Below are 23,542 nucleotides of genomic sequence, written 5' to 3' on the forward strand. Positions count from 1 at the left end.
CATATTATTTTCTTAGTTTGAATAAAAAGTTCACTAGTAGAAGTAACTTTCTCGTCTTGTTATAAAGAAGGGGTCTGAATGATTTAACTGCAATTGGCTGGTCTTCTATATTTGAAGTTCAGATCATGGCTGTGAAAAACACAGATCACGGCGAATACAAATAGTAGTAAAATTACTACTACCAATGACTTGAGTACAGAAATGTTTGAAAGACGAATGCAGCACCAGATCTCAGGTTCTCAAAACTGCCAAGGTTGTATATTATAAGCTGGCAAGCTGCCTGTAGAATTAAGAAAATGAATGAAAAATTGATAAAAGAAGTGTCTTTCTTGCTTTTGAACATCTCAGGAAAGCAAACACTTTAACGACGTAAAAAGCTGATTTTTCATGTCTCAAATAAACACCCTTTACATAGCTGAGTGAGTTACATCTCTATTGACAGTAGTAGTAGGCCTAAAAACTAAAATCACAAGCACAGCTAGAATGCCGATGGGGAGCAGCAGCAGCATCAAAGGCGGTGGCGGCAATGGTGGTAGTATCAGCGGAAGGAGCAACAGTGAGGCAGTGAGACAGGCGAGCACAAGCAACGACTCCAAACCGTAATAACTTGAGGGAATAATTCTTCTGCTGTTCACTTGTGAGTATGATCGACGATACTCGGTCTTTCTCCCTCCTCTAACTGCAGGATTCATGTTCCTCTTTGGAAATGGAGCAGTAGGATTCTTCGCTCTCGTATCCATGAAATAACTCTCTCTCGGCTGGCTTGTCAAACGTGTTGCCTCAATCTCGATTCTTCAGTACTCTTTTTTTTTTTGGAAATTGCCTCACGACAAACCCTCAGCTGGTTCCACAACCCCTTATTCTTAATCCAACTCAAATCCAACCGATGGACAATAAAAGCTGTAAAACTCTCTCAACAGGATTCACTACTTTTCTACAAGCTGGGTAGCTTCCGATCCCTCTTATCAAATTCCAAAACTCAGCTGCAAACTGGGAATGCGGCTACTACAATGCCGCAAATCAGACAAGCGAATCTCTTTTTCACAATGGCGCAAAAATCAGCATCTCTCTTAACCATGTCTGAATTCATTTGCAATCCTGTACCCGCAGAGACAGAATTTAGGTTGACTTCAATTTCTACTACTAACCCTAAAACCAAGTCACAAATAATCATCCAACTGCAGCGCAGTTTTAAGAAGGGCAAAGTCCGCTTTCACCCCATGTGGTTATTGCTATGTGCGGATACCCCCCCTCATGATTTAAAACTGACCACATAACCTAACTGTGGTTTTGAAAATGTGCGGATAAATCCCCTGCCGTCATGTTTTTCATCCATATTAACGGAAGTGTATCGCGCACGCCTCTAGAATGTAATCTGAGTCGTTCATAATATATTAAATAAAGAATAGAGTATCTCTATAAAAAAATCATTTCGATCAAGCATCAATAACCCAATGATCTAAATTTTTGTAAATTCAAATTTGAAATTTTAATTTCATAACAAAATCAATTCGACCATGAGCTTTTCATTTTTTGATTGACTTGAATTTTGACATAGATGTAGTATTCGTAAAAAATTTACAATATTAACAGTTTGGATTCAATTTTTGGTATTGGAGATCGTGTGGTTACATTTAAAAAAGAAGAAGAATCAAGGGACATGATGATGGTATATCGGTCTTTTAATGTTGTGTCCGTTAATTTGGATGGAAAATATGACGGCATGAGATCTATCCGCACATTTTCAAAAGCACAGGTAGGTTACGTGGTCAGTCTTGAACCATAATGGGAGATATCCGCACATGGCGATAAAACCACAGGGGTCAAAGTGGACTTTGCCCGTTTTAAAAACGAACAAATAAAAGATGACAGATTCGACGATTTTGGTATTTTCAACAGTGTGGTCGGTTCAGATTCAATCAATAAAGCTACCAAAGAACCAAACTATACTTTTAACAGAACAGCCCAAGAAACACAAAACAAAATAAAGATGAACAATAACAAGAAAAGCTAGATTAGATCATTTTAAGCTTCATGATCGATCGGTACTACGTTCAAATCTCCGACCCTCTAATGGAATCAACGTGAATCACAAAGGCAAATCCCCACCAGAACAAGAAAGAGAGAGCGCGGAGATGTATCACAAAAGGCAAGTACTTGATCAATAACCCATTCCCAAAACAACATGAACCAAGTACGTTCAAACAGGTAAACATAAAGTAGTGCTTGTTAACTAATAAAATTTGCTTATATTTCCCAGCAGAGAGTAGGAATTAACCAGAAACTCAGATAGATATAATAAAGACATAAATACCTGTGGCTGTGGTTGTGATATTCCAAGCCTCCCCTTCCCTCCCCTTCACACCCTCTCTTTCCTTAACAAAATAAGAAGATTAACCAAAATACAAAAGGGAGAAATGGGTGGTTCTTTGGGTTGCTTGCTACCTTTGATTAAAAATGTTGGTTTTTAAGGAGTATATTGGTAGGGAAGGGCAGGGGTTGGAGTAAAAGGAAATGGATGGTATGAAAGAGAGTGATGGGGTCAAGGCCCTGTTTCTTTTATAAACCTTAGGAATTTCGAAGGGTTGGGGGTCTGCTTGATGATGGGAATACTGACAGGATTTGAGAGAGAGAGAGGGGGATTGTTCCGCCGTACGTATATTTGTGAATGTAAACGTCAAGACAGATACCGAGAGAGAGAGAGAGAGAGAGAGAGAGAGGGGATGTGATTGGGTCGGGTGCAATGTATTCCCCCAACCACTGGGGCAGAGAGGTGACAAGGCAAGTTGATTGCTTTGGGCAACCAAAAAATGAGGAAGGGAGGAGAAAGGGGGGATGGCTCTCCCAAGGCAAGGAGGTTCTTCTCCCCTAGACTCTTTTCACAATATTTCTCTCTCTCTCTCTCTCTCTCTCTCTCTCTCTGTAATCCCCACATTGATCAGTCAACACCCGCATCTACTTATTGCCTTAAAAATTGATTAATTAATTGGGGTCACAGTGTAATCCCAGATTCTGCGATGCATTTGGAAAGTTGCACTCAATATTCTATGTGCACTTATAGTATAATAATAAATGCGTGAAATATTTAATTTTGAATCTAACCCCGACTAAAGTACTAAGATTTGTAGTATACTATATACAAAATACACCAAAATTTGGACTACTGTAGCTCCTGAATTTATACTAAGCTTTTGTTTAGCTTTTTATCGTAGTTTTTGAAATCAATCATTCTTTTCGACGAGAGAAATAAAAAGGTTTAAAAATATTAACCAAAATAGAAAAAAGTTCATATAAAACCATCCTACAGACAAAAATTCCAATTGTTAGGGTTTTTTCGTCTTTATGGTGAACTTTTTATTTTGTTTTATTCATAATTTGTTACTCTTTATACTCTTTTTCTGAGATGAATGATTACTTCGAAAAACATAACATGAATTTTTTTAAAATTCTTATTAATTCTAAAAAATTGTGACAATCAATTAACAAAAATGTGTATTGTGTTTGAGAGTAATTGTATTTAAGATAAATTCCAATTTGAGCAATTTTTCGATCTGGCATCCAAATGCAGCACTTGGTTGTATTTGGCTCATGAATTCATTAAGAACATAAAACATAAGAAATAAAAGAAATAACATTAAATTACTTGTTTAAGTTTGCATTTCTTTTTTTGTCTTTTGATAAATCTATTAGTACTATATTAGGCTGATAAACAAAACATAACCATAGGATAAATATTGTGAATTTTTTTTTTTGGGTAGCTAAAATATTGTGATTTTGTTTAATGGTGATCATGTTTTTATAGTACAATGATGCCAAGTGCGTCCCACTAACCTGACAATTGTATAAGACCTAATGGGACATGTTGTGAGGGCCCCCCATCCATCCAACTCAATTCAATGAACTTCTTCCATTCAACTTGGCCGACCAATTAAGAAAAATACTCCAAAAATCAACTTATTATATACTACTAGTTTAGTTCCTAGCTCGTACAACATTCATGAATTAGGTTATATGCCACATTACATATAATTGTATGCATGTATGTGTTCCTGACATAATACAGTTCATGAATACAGAGACACTATGATCGACCAACTTTTAGTAGAATATAACTTTTATGTTCATCAGTTTTTGTTAAGGCATTCAATCACTTGAAATTCAAAGAGGCTTGATATAGTACAAGGAAAAAAAAAAAAGGAAACTGCCCAGAAAAACCGGACGGTACAATTTCCTGTTTTTTTTTCCCTATGTATCCTATCATTTTCGAAACTTAAAAGTTATAAAAATGTAGATTTTATTTCTGAATCTAATCACAATAATTATCTTTGAGCCTTTGAGTACTAAAAACATTTAAAGTAGGCAAACCAAATCCCAAATCCCAAGTCTTGTGTTTGAACCAAATCAATCACGACATGCATGAGTAACCTTTAGCCCTGAGGTTTTGTGGCTTTGTGCTTATTAAAATCTCATAAATTCAAGAAAAGGTTTAACATTTATGTACCAACTCATTTTTTTAGCCACTTGACAATCTGATTATTATTCTATAAAACATTACTTTTCATGATCCCATATTTGTTTTAGGTGACTAAAGTTCTCTCATATTTCCCAAAGAAAATAATCAATCTTTAGGGGTTGGTCAGTTTGAAAATGTTCCAAGGGTAAATGACCATAGAGCACTCTCAATACAGATTACCACTTGGTTCTCTTCGCCCAAAACTTCAAATTTCAGTGACATTTTTTCTTCTAACTTTATCCTAGGAGTGTTTAGAGTCCATTTTGCAAGCATTTGGAACTCAGTTTCCTCTGTTTTTAGTACCAAAATGCCTAAACTTCACCGATAGCCTCAAAGTGAAGTTAAAGGGGATTTTGTTGCATTGTATGTAGAAAATTACTACACAATTGTTATGGGTTATATATAGAAATTGGGTTGCATGGTGTAAATTATGGGTTGTAGATAGAATTTGCCTTAATCTTTTAATATGGAGGGCAAGCAAAAGAATAAAAGCATCACAGATAGATGGACAAACACAAAAATTGAAAATTCAGAAGAATATATCATCTCAGGATCTGTTATCGGAAAATCATCCAAGATTTGAACATCAACAAAAGCAGGTGGCAAGTGTCTTGCGCAACATAAAGCTCTGAAAACAAAAGACTACTAAACTTGGGACTTGCAAATCAGAGGATAGCGAATAATACATCACTCGGGAAAATGGTTACAACGGAATGTATTATGGCTTCAGAACAAAGGTGATGAACCCACGGCTGGATTACCTACTTATAGAGGGCACAACACCCCGAGCAGGTGGAGATCCACGACCTGCAGCCGGAGCCTGCACAAAAGGGTAAGTTCAATTATCAGAAGCAACCCATTGAGGAAACTCAAACAACCTGTTTAGGAATACACAGTTCAACCTTTGGTATGATTGAGCAGTCTTAGACATGAAATAATAATCACTTTGGAAACCTTATACTACATATGGAAAACAAAAGAGGGAAAAAAACTTACTCTCGCCCGCATTGCAACAGCACGACCTCGGCCAACTCCCATTGCTGAGCCCTTAATTACCCTTCAAAATTCAAAGGAAATAAATAAAAAAAACTAAAGGTAACTTCTTTTTTTTTGTTTTTTTCTCGGCAAAAAAACTACTAAAGGTAACTGATGCAAGAAAGATAAAGACATCTAACGATAGGTACCTTGATTAATTCTAGACTCCAAACGCTTGAACATTGGAGCATTCTTAATCATGCCTGCAATCACCATAAACCTGGTTGAATTACACGTTCGTCCAAATGCAGTTATTACCAAACAAGCTAGTTCAAACAAAGGTTCTTATCAGCAAAACAAACCATCTGGATTTAGAGTTTGTAAGGAGTAGAGTTTGAAACTCTTTCAACCCAAAAGGCTCCAACAAAAAACTCACAAATTTCAATTCTAGACAGATCATGAAACTCCAGATCATCTAAACCAACAACTCAAGTTGTATTGAACAACAATTTTGTTGTCTTACCTAGTAGTTAAAAAGAAAAAGTTTATGCCGCGAAGAATTACTATTGGTCACAGAGAATTACTTCTGGCCGCGAATAATTACTCCTGATCGCGATATATTACTCTTGGCCGCACAAAATTACTCTTAGCCGCAAAGAATTGCGAGGCCAAGAGTAATTTTGTACGGCCAAGAGAAATTCTTGGTGGCCATGAGTAATTTTATGCGGCCAGGATTAATTCTTTGTGAACTTCTAATCTCAGCCATTGGCCTTTAATAGTTGAGATGAAGTGTCTTTTTTGTGTCTCCAGAATGCTCCCCTACATATATAGATTCTTCAAATTAGCTCAGAATCTGGAAATTGCCAGGACAATAACACATGCACTGAAAATGCACCAGGATCAACTGGAAATTACCACCATCTAAGCAATTATACATAGATCACCATCATCATCACCACAAAATGACTTTTTCAATCATCATATCAATAAGAAAACAGTTTTGCGGAAGCAAACAGGTGCCAAATATTTGATATCAGCACAATAACACACACACACAAAACAAACACAATGCCAACGTTTCATAGTATGTTATCATCTCTTCGGTTCTCAAGTTAATTGATACCCCAGCTCAAGCACCGCTCAAGCACCTGATAATTTATTTAATGTCAATATACTCGAGAAAGTCTAGCAATGTGAGAAGGAGAACACTGAAAACAATCAAGTAACCCCATGTACCTGAGGCATCAAACCCAAATGCCAGCTGAAAAGAAACCAAACCTCCATAACATCTCCATTCATTTGATCTTGTTGACATCTATAAAGGCTACATAGTTTTTTATCTACGACCCATCACGGAGTGTGGCAGATATGACATATACAATGCGTTACACAAATGGTTTCAATTCAAAGAAAATAGCTTCAGATGTCAATTGAACTCTTGAATACACAATGACAACTGGGCATCCCTAGAGTAGAACATCTAAGTTTCATGATCAGCAGAAACAACGTCACAGCCAACAAGTTGATCTTCAACCAGCTAGAGAGAAACATAACCAACACTAAGAAGTAAGAACATGTGGGACAACAGAGGAGAATTGCATCAGGCGTACAAATGTGCAGTGGAGGAGTGGATCCATAATTCCGTAAATAATACTACTAAAAATCAAGCAGGGGTGTAGATCCATCATTTTAAGTACTCGGATCTGATTACAAAGTCATACATATACAAGTGTCTAAAGTAGGAAAGAGTCATCTATGACAAAAAAAAAGTAGTACTTCTACAACGTCAGCGGAACAAAGAAAATCAAACGAAAGAAGGTAAAGCCACACTCACACTTGAATTTAAATAAAAAAAAAAAAGAAGGCGGCGGAAGCTTGTTGGTCACAATCCAGAAACAGTAGTTTTATCCGCAACAGCAAGAAATCCGATATAAAATTAAATAAAAGAGCAGTAGAGAACCAAAGACTTAATTAAGATGAACTCAGAGATTCACACTAAAGTATGAGTATATAGTTGGTGAAAGGCGGTTAGATCTGTAATTCAGCTTGCTCAAACCGATCACCCCCAAAATTTACATGAAACCATGATCAACGACTAGCATGTAGATTTGAGAGAAAGAAAGAAATCAGAGATTCAAGTTTACCTCAGAAAGAGTAGGAAAGCAGAGTGAGAGGGAAGCAACTCAAACTGGACCAACCGATGATTTCCAAAAGGAACCAAAGATGGTCATCGTAGCATTGCTACCATGGATTTTTCAAATACATGGTAAAGACAGTATCAATTGACATGGCATTCATGCTTTTTATTTCCAAGCAAATAAGGCTGCCATATTCATCAATACACACAATAGGTTTATATACAGCGATAATCGGAAAACAGTAGAATGCTTTTAGTTATATCTTTCATTCAACTTCTTAAATAATATCAATACCGTAGTGTTCAGCCACATGAGTACCACATCCATCTCCAATTTGCATGGGTATCTCAGAAGTATATGCGCTTCCTTTTTTTGCTCCCATGGATCTTAGACTTTTGTATACCTCCAGCATTGTAGGCCTTTCGTTTAAAGAAAGCCCGATACAGTCCAGTGCTACTTCAAGAAACTGAGAAATATCGCCATCAAATCCTTTTCCACTCAAGGAACTCTCGATGGCATTGCACAGATTTCCACTAATCAAAGTCTCATCAAAACCTTCACACAAATTGGACACATCTTCGGGTTTTTTCCCTGTTACCACTTCAACAAGCAGAATTCCAAAGGCATACACATCGTCTGATTCTCTAAATTCACTCTTCTCACAGATTCTCATCCTCAAATTGCCGGACTTTGATGTCATGATCATTCTCCCTCCAAAAGACGATATTTTCGGACCAAAATTCTTATCTAGAAAGATAAATTTGGAGCATATGTTGCCATGAGTTACTCTATAGTTACAATTGTGGTGGAGCCATGCCAAACCTCTTGCTATCCCCAATGTGATTTCATATCTCAGAGGCCAATTCAAAGTAGGCCTTTCGTATCCCACTTCCATTGGATGCAACCAGTCATATAGGCTACCATTTGCCATGTAATTGTACACTAGAAGCTTCTCTTCCTTTTCTTTGCAGAATCCCAACAGGGATACTAAATTTCTGTGTTTTAACCGGCCGTTAGTCATTATTTCGCACATAAACTTTTGCTCGATGTGGGGGAAATCTCGAAACCTCTTTACAGTGAGGAAATTACCGTTCCCAATTGTTGCTTTGTACAAAGTTGCAGATTTCCCCATCCCAATGACATTATCATCACTAAAGTTATTGGTTGCTTTGAGGAGATATGAGCAACTCATCCTTATTGAGCCGTGCTTCTCCAACATATGGATCTATGATAAGAATAGAAAACACGGTTCTAAATTAGTTTGGGCTTTTTGTGATTAATAAAAATGAAAGGATAAAATGCAACTCTTACTACATCGACCACTGACAGACCCACAATCTTATGGCTAAAATGTAAGAAAATAGGGAAATAACAATATCTTTTCACTTTGTTTTGCTAGTTAGGGGCATGAGAGAAGTTTGGGATAAGATAGAAGGGTAACTTCACTAAGAAGATGCGAGAAGTCAAATAATATATGTTTAACGTGAATAAGCATGCACGTGGCCACAATCTTTTGATTTTTTAATACAACACCCTAATAGATACCGCGGTTTAAAAATAGCTCAAGATGTATAACTATATTCTGATAGACCAATGAGAATAACATTGTTTGTCCCTCATTCTGTTCGGATACGTTTCCATTTGTATATATCATCGATTTCCAATCTAGTTTTCAGCAAATTCCCAACCTATTGAACTGTTCTAGACCTTGTTTGCGGCTTAGGAAATCACAAGTCTTATGGCAAAACAACGTAGCATCGGTTTCTACACAATCCAGAACATATTAATATTAGGCTATGTTTTTGGTATTTTTTTCGATTATATATGATAGGAAACACCATAAATTAGTATTTTTATGGTGTCCCCTGTTCCATCCATTTCACAGAAAACTTATGTGATGACAGAACCCCAGCAGTGAAGCGGAGAGGCTCCAGTCTCCAGCAGTGGAGCAAGGCATTGGCAACTGCAGTGTAAGTCAAGGGTTTATTGACCGATGCAACAAAATATGCTTAGCATAGCATAGCTTTCTTTGATAACTCATTTGTCTGGGTCAACATACATTACAACATTGTGTTGGTCCGCATTTTACACTACTAAAAAACACATATGAACCTGACTCATGAGCCAAAATTTTATTTTATTTTTTTCAAAACCCGTTAACAAGTCAGGTAATTCTGGTCAATTGGTGATTGCCAAAATTAATGTAACAAAAACTATCGGAAACCAAACATGCTCCAAAGGTAATATATATTCTTCATAAAACACGGGGAGTTTTAATACGTAAATTGGCTCAATCAATAGAAAATGATGCTGGGGTCGTTACTTTCGCAGATATATATTATATAAACATAACACAAAACCAGAGAGAGAGAGAGAGAGAGAGAGAGAGAGAGAGCTGTGTCCCCTCTTCCTTACCATGGCGTTCTGCACTCTGTCAACTGTAGTTTGCTTTCGGATTGTTAACTGAGCTAGTTGTTTCTGTGCCTTGGTCTTTTTCTTCTCCTCCTTCTCCTTCCTCTATTTCATATTTATTTCCATCACCTTGTCTGCAAACGTATTGGGAATGTAAAACCAAGTCGCAACAAATAACAAAACAGCTGCAACTGACCACCCAAACGCAAACCAATTCAAGAAAACTTCAAGATTATCCATTGATGACGACCAAAACTCATGAATGGAAACCTTCAGAGACAGTTTTGAGAGAGAGAGAGAGAGAGAGAGAGAGAGAGAGAGAAGACTGAAGACGGTAAGGCTGAGTCTTGGGTCAATTACGGACGGATGTACTAGAATTTAGTGGACCAGTTTCAACCAAAAATTGAAACGAAGAATAATGGTACAACTGAAATAACAAAACTTATTCAAATACTCCTACCAATTAACTTTATCCACGTATATTTTCTGATTTAGCTTTTTCAATTTATGAATTGTGCATCAATTATTCATAAAATCATATAAGTGAGCAAAGAACTAAATAGCTTTCCCCCCCTCTGTTTTTAGTACCAAAACGAAGCCTTAACTTCACAGATAGCCTCAAAGGTAGATGAGGGGTGAAATATTAGGCTTTGGTTCCAAGATGCTAACCGAAAAGTGCGTTGATATTTTGGATCTGCTGCTGCTCAACGGCGTGTTTGGGAAAAAAATATTTGGTATTATAGTCACTATATTTTAAGCCGTGTTTCTGAATTTTCCTAGACTCGCGTCACAATTTTTAGATTAATCATTTGTCTTGGTGAGTGAAATTTATAAATAAAAAATTATGAGCCAATGTCCCACTCCCGAAAAAGTTCATCAAAAGGAAAAAAAAATTCCAAAAAGACAGATTTTCACTTTGCTCTAGCATCTTCCGTCTCATTTGGATTTTTTTTCAACTTCATTCCATATTTATAGTACTTTTTTTGATTACTCACATCGAGATGGAAGAAAAAACAACTCAATAGCAAAGTAAGTATTTGTTATCTTTAAGAAAAAAATAAATTTGTCTAACACACCCTAACTTCTTCTTCTTCATCTTCTTCTTTTGGATAGATAACACACCCTAACTTGTTCGTCAATTTTGAAGAATGTGGTCAAGAATTAATGGATGCTCCATTTTATGTTGCTAAATTATGTGTCTCTGACAAGTAAAGAGAATTGGTTTGCCCGAGGAGGAAATGATACTATTATTAGTTTTGGCAAATTTTAAATCTAACACAATCACTAATGGAGTCTTTGCGCATTAAGTTTTGAGTATTGGATATTCCTCGTATCGAATAAAAGTTTCTACTACCATTTTGGCAAAAACAAAGAAGTAAGTTGATATTGTGGCTATACTTGGTACAAAATAATTGGTACAGGAGATTGGAAGTCCCTGGATTCGGCTTACGTTGCTTGGTTCTCCTCACTCAAACTACAACTTCATTTTATCTCCCAATATGCGTACAACTTAACTAATTCTGTTCAGAATAGGAGACTCTGTGATGATTGACTTCTCGACTCTCGGATTTTTGGGATACGTGTAGATAAGAGATTTGTTTTTTTTTTTTTTCGGTTGAAACTGATGTATAGTTGAGCTAGAGATATGCCCCTGTAAGTTTTTGTAGCTTCTTGCGGTTATTTGGTGATATAAAATTTTTACTTACCCAAAAAAAGGGAAAAACTTAACTAAATCTTGGACTACATCCAGTCCCATGTTTCACGTATCATCGAATTACCCAGCCTAACCTTTAAAGACAGCCTCAAAGAGAAATGAGGGGTCAAATCCATCTGTTGAGGTTCAACTTATCACCCAAACGGACCACTTAATCGACCCAGAAAGCAATACGCGGAGCACATCCAAAATTTCATGCGGTCTATGACCTCTTTACAAGTGATTCAACAATTGTATGGATGGATCAAGCTTTTCTGGCTATATTTGCTGCGACTTCAGCCATTTTATATACAGGGCTCGACCTGGTTTAACGGCAGCACAGGCCTAACAGCAAATCGAACAAGGCTCTGCCAGCACAATTCAGCACTTTAATGATACATGACTGAAAATGCACCAGGATCAACTGGAAATTACTAACACCTAAGCAATTATATATAGATCACCATCACCACAAAATGACCTTTTCAATCATCATCAGAATAAGAAAACAGTTTTACGGAAGCAAAAAGGTGCCAAATATTTGATATCAGCACAATAACACACACACACAATACAAACACAGACACAATACCAACGTTTCATAGTATGTTCTCATCTTGTCGGTTCTCAAGTTGATACCCAAGCTCAAGCACCTCATAATTATTTAATGTCAATATATTCGAGAACTTCTTGCAATGAGAAGGAGAACACCAACAACTCATACCATACAATCTGCCTTGTCTAATCCTGCACGGAGAAAACATATAGATCTTTAAGTCACAGATAAAAGCAGATCCATCCGTAGAACGACATTGTAGAACTTACTGGTAATCAGGGGCGGACCCACCACAGGGCACGTGGGGTCACGTGCCCCCACGCCCTTTAAATTTTTTTTTTTTTGCGATTATATATATATATATATACGGGGCGGTTCCGGAGACACCTAAAAAAACACCCCATAGCTCCCGATCAAATTTTGATGATCCGAGCCGCTCAATGTGATCAGAACGTGATTTTAAGGGTACCCGCAAGAAATCAGCAAAAAAAATGACCGGGAAGGGCTTGATCCGAACAGTTTCGAACGGTTTTTTATTGAACGGTTCAAATAAAAACTGCTTAAATCAAACCTTTCCCGGTCATTTTTTTTGCTAATTTCTCGCGAGCACCCTTAAAATCACATTCTGCACACATTGAACGGTTCGGATCATAAAAATTTGATCGGGAACTATGAGAATGAAATTATGGGTGTTTTTTTGGGTGTTTTTTTAGGGTGTCCATTGAACCGTTCCGATATATATATATATATATATATATATATATATATATATTATATTTATGTTGAATGTATGTAAAGTAGTTGTTTGTTGGTGCAATGGTAAAATGCTCTCTTTCTAAACAAGAGGTGGTGGCTTCGAGATTGCCCCATGCTCTCATGTATGGTTTTTTGTTTATATATTACTGTTACAAAAAAAATTGGTGCCCCCGTTATGTCAAATTCTTAGGTCCGCCACTGCTAGTAATATATCACACTCAAAAGAATAAGGTAGTGCAGGAGAATACAGGACATGCAATTGATAAATCAATATCAGAATCGATATCGGATTTGTGATTTAGAGACTGATTAAACACAGGAGATGAGGGATCGATCGTTGCATTTCTATTCCACATTGATAGGTGTTAAAGGTTCCTTACCAGTCACTTGGAACAAACTGGATATCTTGCACGATTAGGTTCCTGTTTTTTTTCCCCCCGAAATCAGAATTTACTAAGTACTAAAGTTTTAAACATCAGGTATACACGTTGGGTGTGCATTTGTTATCTTGCTGGTATATTAAACTTAAAGCACTCAAAAAAGTTGCATCTGAATATCCCATTTTGTCTCAATGGTCAAACAAGCGTCATGCGTACGGAGTCCATACTCCTTATCCTTAGTAAATCATAAGTATTGTGAACCCGTGTAGAATTTAAAACTGTTAACTAGTAGCGCCTGATATGAAAACTCTTTCAGAGAGACAAATATTGCAACTTGACTTTGAGGAAAGAAAGGCAACATTCTTACCACTGAACCATAACGCGGTTTCTACAGAAAGCCTTACATATTATACATAATTACCTATAAGTTGGGGGGCCCTAGGCGGTGGCCTTGTGGGCCTGTGCCTAGGGCCGGCCCTGTTAACTCTCCACCGCATGAAATTTTAGTTGTACATTTCTACATAGTAAAACTAAAACCTCCCAACTATAAATCCTGCTTAGGTAAAAGAAAATGAGTCTGTCAGAAACTATCCAATTAGCTCAATAGCAGTTACATTGCCAAAGAAGTACAATAAGCCATTGACCTATTTTCTAATGTAGAGAAAATGCAGAATATGATACAAAAGCAGCATGTTACTTGTTGTGTGAGCATACAAAGGATGAAACATTTTGACGGAGACAAACAAGAAGTATTAGTATTAACAGTTCACCTGCGAAATTATTACAAATTTTGAAGACAGTTAGATAAAGCATTAGGTTGCAAAATTATTAGAAATTTTGACGACAGTTAGATAAAGCATTAGGTAGAACTAAATGAAAGTAACAAGGTTCATTAAAAAGCTGGAGAGTCAACAAACCTCATCGTCATTGTCATCTCCATCCTTCTTAAGACTGGTTGTACCACCCTCCTTGCTGATTGGCAACTTCATTGCTCCAAAGGGCGTATCCACGTCAATGTTTCCTTTCATGGAGTAACCAGTACCTTTTCCTCTAATCATGTCCCAAAGAGCAGAGCCAAATTCCTTGGGCCTGAAGGTGATTGGAATTTCGAAGTAACTAATACCATTTTTATCAATCTTCGTAGATTGTGATAGTTTTGCACATCCAACACTCACGTCAGCAAGCCAAATCTCATAGTCTAGAGAATTAAGGGCCAAATCGAAGTCATTCTTATTTTCCAGTTTCAAATGAAGAAGTGCAACAGTTTCTTCGAAAGAGAATCGCTGAAAATGTATTTTTTCAACATCAATGTCAGGCTTGTATGGGATAGGGATCTCTCCTGTTTTCTCAAGTGGCAGAGTCAACCTTCCAAAAACTGGCACATCAACTAGGAGGTCAACCTTGAGCCTGTAAGGAATGATACTTCCAGGCTTTATATCATCATATGTATTTTTAATGTCATCAAATACCAAACTAAGTGGTATCTTGACCGTCTCTGAACCGTGAGCATGGATAGTCCCAGCATCAGGGATCAACCCAGAAACCAGTTTCCTCCCATCGCTATCGATTAAGTAGTTTATGTCGATAAGAGGAATTGGAATTGGATTCGGATTTTTCACAAGGACGTCAACAACTACATCTGCCCTCTCGAGATTAATACAAGGAAGGTGAATCCCTGTAACATCAGCAGTAGGTTTGCCAAATCCAACTGTTTCCTCAATCTTCTCACCAATGTCATGAATAAAATCCTTTATCTTTTCAATAAATCCACCCTTCCCTTCATCTTTGTCACCTTCCTCGTGCTTTTTCTCCTTTGTTTCCCTTTCAACTGTCTCTGGCTTATCAGATGATGCCATACCTAAATAATAACAAATACCAGAGGTTAGGAGAATTAGATGGTAGAATAACTACAACCATAAATATGAAATGAACAAAGGGACGGCGTGAGCAGCAACAGAAGAAATAACCGGGGGAAAGAATAAGAACTGTATGGGTATGCTAAAGTTGAGTAAACTATAAGCCTACACAGATACACTGAACGCGCATATTCAAATGATATTATTATACCATCAGACACCAAACAATATGCATTGGCTTCAGAAACAGAAAGTTAATACTTGCAGGCATTACCATGAGTCACCAAGCTCACACTGAGCATGTTCTTGCTACGGAAAAGTTAACGTCCCGATATACATCTCTTTTTAAACCCACGCAATAGATTCACTTTCCGAAATCACGTTTTTAATCAAGTAAACCCATATTCCTGAGGCATCAAACCCAAATACCAGCCGAAATGAAACAATACCCAGGAAAAAAATCAAGTCACTATAAATTTAGCTTGTTTGCAAGATACCAAACCTTCCTTAACATCTCCCATTCATTTGATTGCTTACCGTGTATAAAGCCTACATATCTTTTATTTAAAACCCATCATGGAATGTGGCAGATCTGTCATATATAATGCGACTACACAAAATGGTTTCAAAGGAAATAGCTTCAGATGTCAATTGACCTCTAGAATATACAATGACTCGGACTTCAGAACTGGCATCCCTAGTGTTGGAAAACGTCTAAGTTCCACGATCAACAGAAACAAAGTCACAGCCAACAAGTTGACCTTCAACCAGCTAGAGAGAAGCATAACCAACACTAAGAACATGTGGGAAAACAGAGAAGAATTGCATCAGGCTACTAAAAATCAAGCAGGGGAGTAGATCCATCATGTTTAAGAACTCGGATCTGGTTACGAAGTCATTGATATACGACCCAAAAAAGAGAGAGAGAGTAAAACTTGGACGTAAACGGGACAAAGACAATCAAACGAAAGAAGTCAAAGCCACACTCACACTCGAATTAAAATACCAAAAACAAAACAGAAAAAGGCGGAAGCTTGTTGGTCACAATCCAAAAACAGTAGTTTTATCCACAACAGCAACAAATCCTCTACAAAATTAAAGAAAAGAGCCGTAGAAAACAAAAGATCTGCTAATTGAGATGAACCCAGAGATTTGCACTGAAGTATGAGTAGTTGGTGAAAGGCGGTTAGTTAGATCTGTGATTCAGCTGGGTCAAACCGATCACCCCCAAATTTAAACGAAAACCATAATCACCCACCAGCTAGTAAAGCAAGAAAGAAAGCAGAGATTAAAAGTTTTACCTTAGAAAGAGTAGAGTAGTAAAGCAGAGTGAGAGGGAAGCAACTGGAATTGGAGCACCAGGGTGATGATTTCCAAAAGGAACCAAAGCAGGCCAGCAGATGGATATACAACGAACCCACCCTTCAACTGATCTTTCCTTCACCGGAAGATCAAATTTACAGAGAGAGAGAGAGAGAGAGAGAGAGAGAGGATTTTACGGATATAAATACAACTAGGACCCAAAAAGGGTGGTAAATGCCAAGGCGCTGACAGATGGCACGTCTCCATGTGAACGAACATTCATTTAAAGAACTCCTACGTGAATTGCCGACAATGCCCCGCCCCATACGCTCAACTCAACTCCACGCGAGGTTACACACGGCAACCACTCCGAATTTTTTTGGAACCCATAAAGATTATATCCTTTAATCCTTCAAATTAAATTTTGGAACTCTCAATTTAATAGATGGCACAAATTAAGTTGGCATACCTAATACATTTTAAGGGCACATTATAAGGCCACTTTCTTGTGGTTGGACAATTGACATCCAAATGACTCTTTTTACAAACTCTTTGATGACAGAACTTTATCCAGGCTGGATCTTTCTCTTTATGATAAACTCAGCTCTGTTATTGCTAACAGGTGCTTGGCATTGACCTAGACCTCGTAATAGGATTATTCAGTAGATTCAAAATTCTATTCCTAACTCTTTCATCCCACATGACGATAGGGAGGATGTGATTACTTGGATTATCTCCCCTACTGGCAGTTATTCATCTAAGCACACTTGGGAAGCTCTGAGAAATAGGAGACCCAAGGTGTGTTGGTCTTCACTTGTTTGGTTCTCAAAAAACGTCCCCAAGTGGGCATTTATTTTGTGGATTGCTTGCTTAAGGAAGCTTGCCACTAAAGATAGACTTAGAAGGTGGGGACTGCCTATTGACCCCCTTTGTAGTCTTTGTTCTCAGCATGATAAATCAACCAATCATCTATTCATTCAATGTAATTTCTCAAGACAGGTCTGGCGTTCAGTTCTAAGCCGATTTGAAGTTCACAGAAGGTCAGGAAATTGGGATGACGATCTTATATGAGCTATGGGTTACTGTAAAGATAATTCCTTTCGAGCACTCCTCTTCAAGCTGTCTTTAGCTGCAGGGGTGTATTATATTTGGCTTGAGAGAAACTCTAGGGTGTTTGGGGGAAGGCCAATGAATTCCGATGTGATTTTTGCTCGCATAGAAGACAATTTGAGATTTCGAGTCAGCTCTTGGAAACATATTCCTAATTCAATGGAAAACCAAAGATTTTGTCATCTTTTGAATATCTCTCCTCGAATTCTGGGTATTACCACTTGTTAAGAGTGGTTTGATTCTTTTGTAGTTTGTAATAAGTTTTTCTTTGTACAGTTTTTTTCCTGTGTAGTGGGGTTATTCCCGTGGTTTTTGGTTGGTTGGTTATAAAATGCATTATTTACCCACAAAAAAAAAAAAAGAAGTCCTACGTGAAAAGGTCCAACATTGAAATAATTTAGTGTCTTAATCGTGCAAGACTTGGAATATTTTCTAAAATAAGATAAACTTCCCGAATTCCAATATTAATGAAAGGGATTCTTTTTTAATTGGAAGTTTTGAGAGAAATTTTACCGAAAGAACTTTAGAAACTTCATCGATGTGCTCAATTGGTTGAAGGCAAATGATAGTTGCTCTTCGAATTAATGGATTCCCTTACAAAATGTTACTACTATTCCGGTTAAAGTTGCCTTAGAGGGAAGAATTTTTTTTACGATCAAAAGTTGATTAAATCCTATCAACCATCTCACAAGAATGAATGAACGGATCTTAAGTAAGTGTTGTCTATTAAAAAGACTACGGTGGAAATACTTAACTATGCAAGTTTAGTAAAGTACATTAGCAAGTCAAAAACAAAAATGCGACAAGAATAATGCGTAAATAATAATTTCAGAGATATTGTAATGGTGGTTGTTTTTTGTTCATTTACAAAGGTTTTCTTTTTCCTAACTAGTAGTATGTTTTGTCATACAAAGTTTGTTTAAGATATGACAGCCTCATTTAAAAAGTTCATTTTAAGCTCTACAAATCTGAACCTACTGCTACCACACATACTATTGCAGTGTGTGAACCCCAATGTATAAAGTGTGTGGGCATTTGTGTGTTTTGTAGAATATATATGCATAACAGTTCGGATCAAGTCCACACCTCTTTCGGTCCGTACCGTTCGCATCTTCTCTTTTCCCATCGAATTTCGATGATCCAAGCCGTTCAATGTGATCAGAACGTGATTTTAAGGGCACCAGCGAGAAATCAACAAAAAAAATGACCGGGAACTGCTTCATCCGAATAGTTTTTATTGAATGGTTCAACAAAAAATTACTCAAATCAAGCCCTTCATGGTGTTTTTTTTTTGCCAATTTAAGGCAAGTACCTTTAAAATCACGTTTTAAACACATTGAGCGGCTCGGATCATCGAAATTCAATCGGAAAAGGGGAGGCGCAGACCGTAAGAAGTGTGAACTTGATCGGGACTTTATATAGGGAATTCAATGTTTGTATGTTATTGCCGAAATAGACGGTCGGATCGGCAACACTACAACCCTGTAGGGCGGGTTGCCCTACAAGATCCTCAGATCCGAGACTCTTTGCGTGAAGAATTCAATTCTTTTAGCAAAGAGCCTCTGCGCAGATTCAAATCATTGATTACAATTTTGAACAGTTCAGATTGCGACAGTTTCCTCCAATGCAGAACTTGGACCGAAGAGGATCCACTCCCTTTTTTCCAACTACACGCTAACTATTCCCTCTTCTTGCATGACTTCATGTCTATGTCTGTGCAATTAATAAAAACCGTAGTATAGTTGCGGGACAATAAAAAAAATACTTGTAGATTGTGACAAATTTTTTTTTTAACGTTTTGCTAACAACCGTTATTACTGTTGCCTCCTTCGCTCCACACCGTCAATATAAGTTGGACATTTTCCCAACTCATAATTCATTTTTATTTGAATTCATACAATTAATTAGGGGTGGCAAACGGGCAGGTTTGGGTCAAATTGGGTAAGTTGTTAGTGGGTTGGGTCTTTAATGGGTCATTGACCCATTTAGACCCATTAATTATGAGTCTAATTACCCATACCCAACCCGACCCATTTATTTTAAAGCAAACCCGACCCGCCCATTAACCCAATTACATATATACTAAAAATTATGATCGAAAAATTAGAAAAGTAAAAAAAAATTATGATCGAAACTCATAAATTTTTTCAAAAAGACGAGAATAAGTAATTTTTTTTGTCTTATTGATTTTTTTTTGTTTTTATTCAAAAAATTATAAGTTTCGATCAAATTTTTTTACTTTTTCAATTCCTCTCATCAAAACAAATTAATAAGTCACAAAAATATGACACAAAACAAAAAAAATGCAAAAAAAATTTGAAAAAGGACAAAAAAATAAGTTAATTTTTTAATCCAAACCCTTTGCAGGACTATCATGAGAGAAATTTATTCATGGCGGAGCACAATTTCACGGGTCCATTCGCGCAATTAATGGATGAAATGTGTTTGGCCATGATACTGGAGGCAGAGGAGAGAGAGAGAGAGGGGGGCTCCTGGGGGTTTGGGTTTGGGGGGGCAGGAGAGAGAGAGAGAGAGAGAGAGAGGGGGGCTCCTGGGGGGAGGGGGAGAGGGAGAGGGAGGGGGCGAGAGGGAGAGACCAATTAATGGGTTTGGGTTTGGAAAAGAAACCAATTAAGAGATGAAATTTGGTGGGTTACTTTCATTGCCCATTGGGTCATTTAAGTTGACCCAATTGATGCCCAATTATGACCCAACTAATAATGGGTCAGCTGGGTTTGAACCCATTCTTACCCAACTAATAAATGGGTTGGGTTGGGTCTATTTTCTAGTTGATGGGTCTGGGTTTGTTAATGGGTCTGGGTTCAATTTGCCACCCTTACAATTAATGGACACGCCCATTTTCTGGAGATGTGATCCTCTTAGAAAATGTTTTTAAAACATCCCTTATCCTATTTGGATTATCGCAACAATCATTTCTTATTTAAGTGGTATTTGAATGTTTCATACCGTCCGATTTCTCCAGTCATATTTGGCTGTAAGGAGTTTTCCTACTGGTCGTTTCTTTCGTTGGTATGATTTCGTTAAGGCAGTTATGTATACCGAAATCGGCCAAAAAAAAAACCACGTGAGAATTCACTTACCGAGGATTTGTCTAATTCACAATCGTACAACTTTTAAAACGAAGCCAATTGTGTTTTCCTGATCTAACTTATCCATAACATACTCTCCTCCTCCTCCTCCACCTTTTTGCTGTATACTTCGCCGTAGGTGTTACACTACAACGGTTTCGCTGACCACATCCACAATCAAACAATGCGGAAAGAGTCTGCTATCTTTTTCAAATCCTTGTAGTGCCTCTTCCATTGTAGACCTGCACGCATCACAATCGAATTCATAATAAAGCTTTCACTATTTCCCTATGTGATAGTATGATATGAAGGAACTAGTGAGAGCAGAATAGATTCATACCATTTCCGATTACGTTGAACAAATAGAGTCGATTTCCTGCTGCAGTAGCTGTGATCAAAGCATGAGGGGGTTCTAACTCAAACTGGTAATATTTTCTTCCATCGTGTTCTGATACTTCCATACTTAGTACCTTCCCTTCTACATTCTCCCCTATAACTTCTGGTCCAAACGCACTGATCACTTTCTCTGGAGTTCCAATTCTTTCGATTGTAGCATCATCACCTAGATCTACCATCAGAATAAAATTGTGTTGGTTATGGTAATGGGTTGGTATGCAACCAACTTGTGTTATTAATTTGGTGGTGGTGTTTTATGAATCACTTTTGCAGTAGTCTTCTAATTTTCTGAATTTATTGCTGTACAAGAATTTTTTCAGAAAATTTTAAAAGATGTTTCCGTACCCTGACAAACCTTTTTTGCTAAAACGGATACAACATGAATATGACTGACTAATTTTTGTCATCAAAAATACTAATTTGTTAAGACTTTCTGCAAAACTGATTCGTAAAAGAACAGCATAAGAACGTAAGGTTAACTCACTGCCAAGTTTATAAGTTATTGCAGTTAGTCCAGTTTTGAGTTGTGTAAGCATTTGAAGATGTTATTCTGACACCAGAAAGGGTTTAGATGAAGTAAGGATAACTCACTATCGGCGAATCTGAGAACAGGAGCAACAATGACAGATATACGCCCTTCCTTAGAACTGGCAAACCTCAAATCAATCTCTGTACCACCTAAATCTGCAATCGAGACTGGAACCTGTGACAAGAACGAGAATTCAGGGAAATAGATTGAGAAAGCTGGATTTTCCTATATCCAGGTCGAAAGCCAGATCAGTTGAAATTCTAACAACAAATCATACAAATTGTGTTGAGGAAACAAATCCCTTGGATGACATTTCTGTTTGAATTTGAAGTCACTTGCAAGGTGAATGAAGCCTCTACAGTTCAACATAGTGGATGATTACCTCTTCCCAATCTTGAGGCACAAAGAAAAGATATGGGATAATAGGACTCCATCCAACACCATGCCCTCCAGACTTCTCATCTGGTCTGCGGTACGTCCTCCAACCTGTCTGAGCAATTTCTTTTCTCATGAAGGTGACCAAGTACTTTTAAATTTTGAATGAAAACCAAAAAGCAAAACAAGAATACCCAATGTCTTGTCAGAGGCGCGAAGGATTGATGCTTTTAGGAATGAAAAAGTGGGGCAGAAAACTGCTTCAGATATGTATTGATAAATGATGAATTGTAAAAGGATACGAAGCCCTGATATTATCCCGAAACTTATCATGGAAAAGTTGCAGAGAGAATAAAGAAGAAATCACTTAAATCTCTTGTTCTATTTAGTTATGATGTAGTAGTAGTAATCATGAAATGAATGAAAAACGGTTGAGGAGAGGGAAACACAAAAAGGAACACAAAACTGTCTAGAATCTTGCAAAGAACCTGTTATGTTTCGTTTGGCTAAGTTTGCAACATGGAATTGTATGAGGGATTTATGGAGGGAAAGGAGAAGATAAGTAGATAATGAAGCAAATAGATAAGGCAAATCAATTTTATCTTATCCAAACCCCTTCACCTGGCAAACCCCTCCACATAAGTATGATCCCAACACAGCAGCTTTTATCAATTGACAGATCAAGATATAAGCTAAACACGTAAGAGAACTCTGCAATTATATTAACATGTTGTTGGGGTAGTATAATTTGCAGTTCTATAGTTGCTATGGATGATAAAAGAATTCTGTAACTATCGTGTTCTAGAGATTGATCTCATCTCCCATGTTTTTTCTCTTTTCCATGAGCAAATTAAATTAGCGAGTAACATATATAAATGGTATAAGACCCAATTAACCTTGTTCATCTGGTTCAGAAAGACCGGGAATCCTTCCCGCTAGAAGGCCTTGTTTGACAACTGCTAATCCCGCTTCTGGAAAACCCAAAATTGCTGAAGAAGAAATTAAACTAACCCCAGACACAAGCAGCAGGGCTAATTGCCTTCTTTTCAAATCAAACCCATCCAAATTCCGGCCTTCCTCGTCGACGTGCCCTTTTTCTCTCAATGCAGAAGCAGAAGCAGAGGCCTTTGTCGTTGGGGAGAATCTTTGAGAGAGAGAATAAGCCACCACCACATGACGATTATTATAGGAAGGAATGATATGCCGGCGACATGCCCACAAAGAACAACAGCTCGTGAATGAGGACGTAGTTCCCATCTTCTCTCCCCCAGAGAAGTATAGTTTCAAAGTAGTCGGAAGAAAGCAAGAAAAACAGTAACTCCTTAACAAAGGCTTTTGTGTTTTCTCTGGTAGAGACTAGAGAGTGGTCTAGAAGCTGTGAGGTGCGCAGATTTGTAATCTTTTAATTCCGTGGACTGGGTGCGTACAGCTTTGAATAGCCAATCCAATGCTTTTACCACTT

The 23,542-nt window shown here is 37.5% G+C and overlaps 3 protein-coding genes and 1 long non-coding RNA gene across 8 annotated transcripts; all 4 read right to left on the reverse strand.

Annotated features, from left to right (window-relative positions):
- Positions 1-234: 234 nt before the first annotated feature.
- LOC131301791 (uncharacterized) lies at positions 235-2,911 on the reverse strand. Its single transcript, XR_009191433.1, has 2 exons — positions 2,315-2,911; positions 235-1,098 (listed from the first exon to the last, which is right to left on the reverse strand). It is a non-coding gene; the product is annotated as an uncharacterized LOC131301791 (long non-coding RNA).
- A 4,844-nt stretch (positions 2,912-7,755) lies between these two features.
- Positions 7,756-10,347, reverse strand: LOC131301792 (probably inactive leucine-rich repeat receptor-like protein kinase At5g48380). Its single transcript, XM_058328228.1, has 2 exons — positions 10,042-10,347; positions 7,756-8,851 (listed from the first exon to the last, which is right to left on the reverse strand). The coding sequence occupies exons 1-2, from the start codon at positions 10,042-10,044 to the stop codon at positions 7,904-7,906; spliced, it is 951 nt and encodes a 316-aa protein (XP_058184211.1). The 5' UTR covers positions 10,045-10,347; the 3' UTR covers positions 7,756-7,903.
- Positions 10,348-12,197: 1,850 nt separating this feature from the next.
- Positions 12,198-16,831, reverse strand: LOC131301793 (uncharacterized). Of its 2 annotated transcripts, XM_058328230.1 has the most exons (3): positions 16,581-16,831; positions 14,341-15,281; positions 12,198-12,478 (listed from the first exon to the last, which is right to left on the reverse strand). In XM_058328230.1, the coding sequence occupies exons 2-3, from the start codon at positions 15,277-15,279 to the stop codon at positions 12,473-12,475; spliced, it is 945 nt and encodes a 314-aa protein (XP_058184213.1). In that variant the 5' UTR covers positions 15,280-15,281; positions 16,581-16,831; the 3' UTR covers positions 12,198-12,472. The 2 variants fall into 2 exon arrangements, with proteins under 2 accessions (XP_058184213.1, XP_058184212.1); XM_058328229.1 differs by lacking the exon at positions 12,198-12,478 and having other exon boundaries at positions 13,077-15,281; positions 16,581-16,779.
- A 3,915-nt stretch (positions 16,832-20,746) lies between these two features.
- LOC131301794 (psbP domain-containing protein 4, chloroplastic) lies at positions 20,747-23,512 on the reverse strand. 4 transcript variants are annotated; one of them, XM_058328231.1, is made up of 5 exons: positions 22,977-23,512; positions 22,088-22,191; positions 21,768-21,879; positions 21,121-21,348; positions 20,747-21,022 (listed from the first exon to the last, which is right to left on the reverse strand). In XM_058328231.1, the coding sequence occupies exons 1-5, from the start codon at positions 23,335-23,337 to the stop codon at positions 20,958-20,960; spliced, it is 870 nt and encodes a 289-aa protein (XP_058184214.1). In that variant the 5' UTR covers positions 23,338-23,512; the 3' UTR covers positions 20,747-20,957. The 4 variants fall into 4 exon arrangements, with proteins under 4 accessions (XP_058184214.1, XP_058184218.1, XP_058184215.1 ...); XM_058328235.1 differs by having other exon boundaries at positions 22,088-22,195; positions 22,977-23,452; XM_058328232.1 differs by having other exon boundaries at positions 22,088-22,231; positions 23,092-23,432.
- Positions 23,513-23,542: the final 30 nt, after the last annotated feature.

Source organism: Rhododendron vialii, chromosome 9a (assembly GCF_030253575.1).
Source record: "Rhododendron vialii isolate Sample 1 chromosome 9a, ASM3025357v1".
Lineage (NCBI taxonomy): Eukaryota > Viridiplantae > Streptophyta > Magnoliopsida > Ericales > Ericaceae > Rhododendron > Rhododendron vialii.

What these genes read in the sequence shown, in the direction of transcription:
- LOC131301793 (XM_058328229.1), bottom strand. Translation starts at nt 15,279, where the DNA reads ATGGCATCATCTGATAAGCCAGAGACAGTTGAAAGGGAAACAAAGGAG.
- LOC131301794 (XM_058328231.1), bottom strand. Translation starts at nt 23,337, where the DNA reads ATGGGAACTACGTCCTCATTCACGAGCTGTTGTTCTTTGTGGGCATGT. An exon ending in TGCCTCAAGATTGGGAAGAG is followed by an intron (nt 21,880 to 22,087) that starts GTAATCATCCAC and finishes TTCTTGTCACAG; the next exon opens with GTTCCAGTCTCGATTGCAGA. An exon ending in TGTTCTCAGATTCGCCGATA is followed by an intron (nt 21,349 to 21,767) that starts GTGAGTTATCCT and finishes TTCTGATGGTAG; the next exon opens with ATCTAGGTGATGATGCTACA.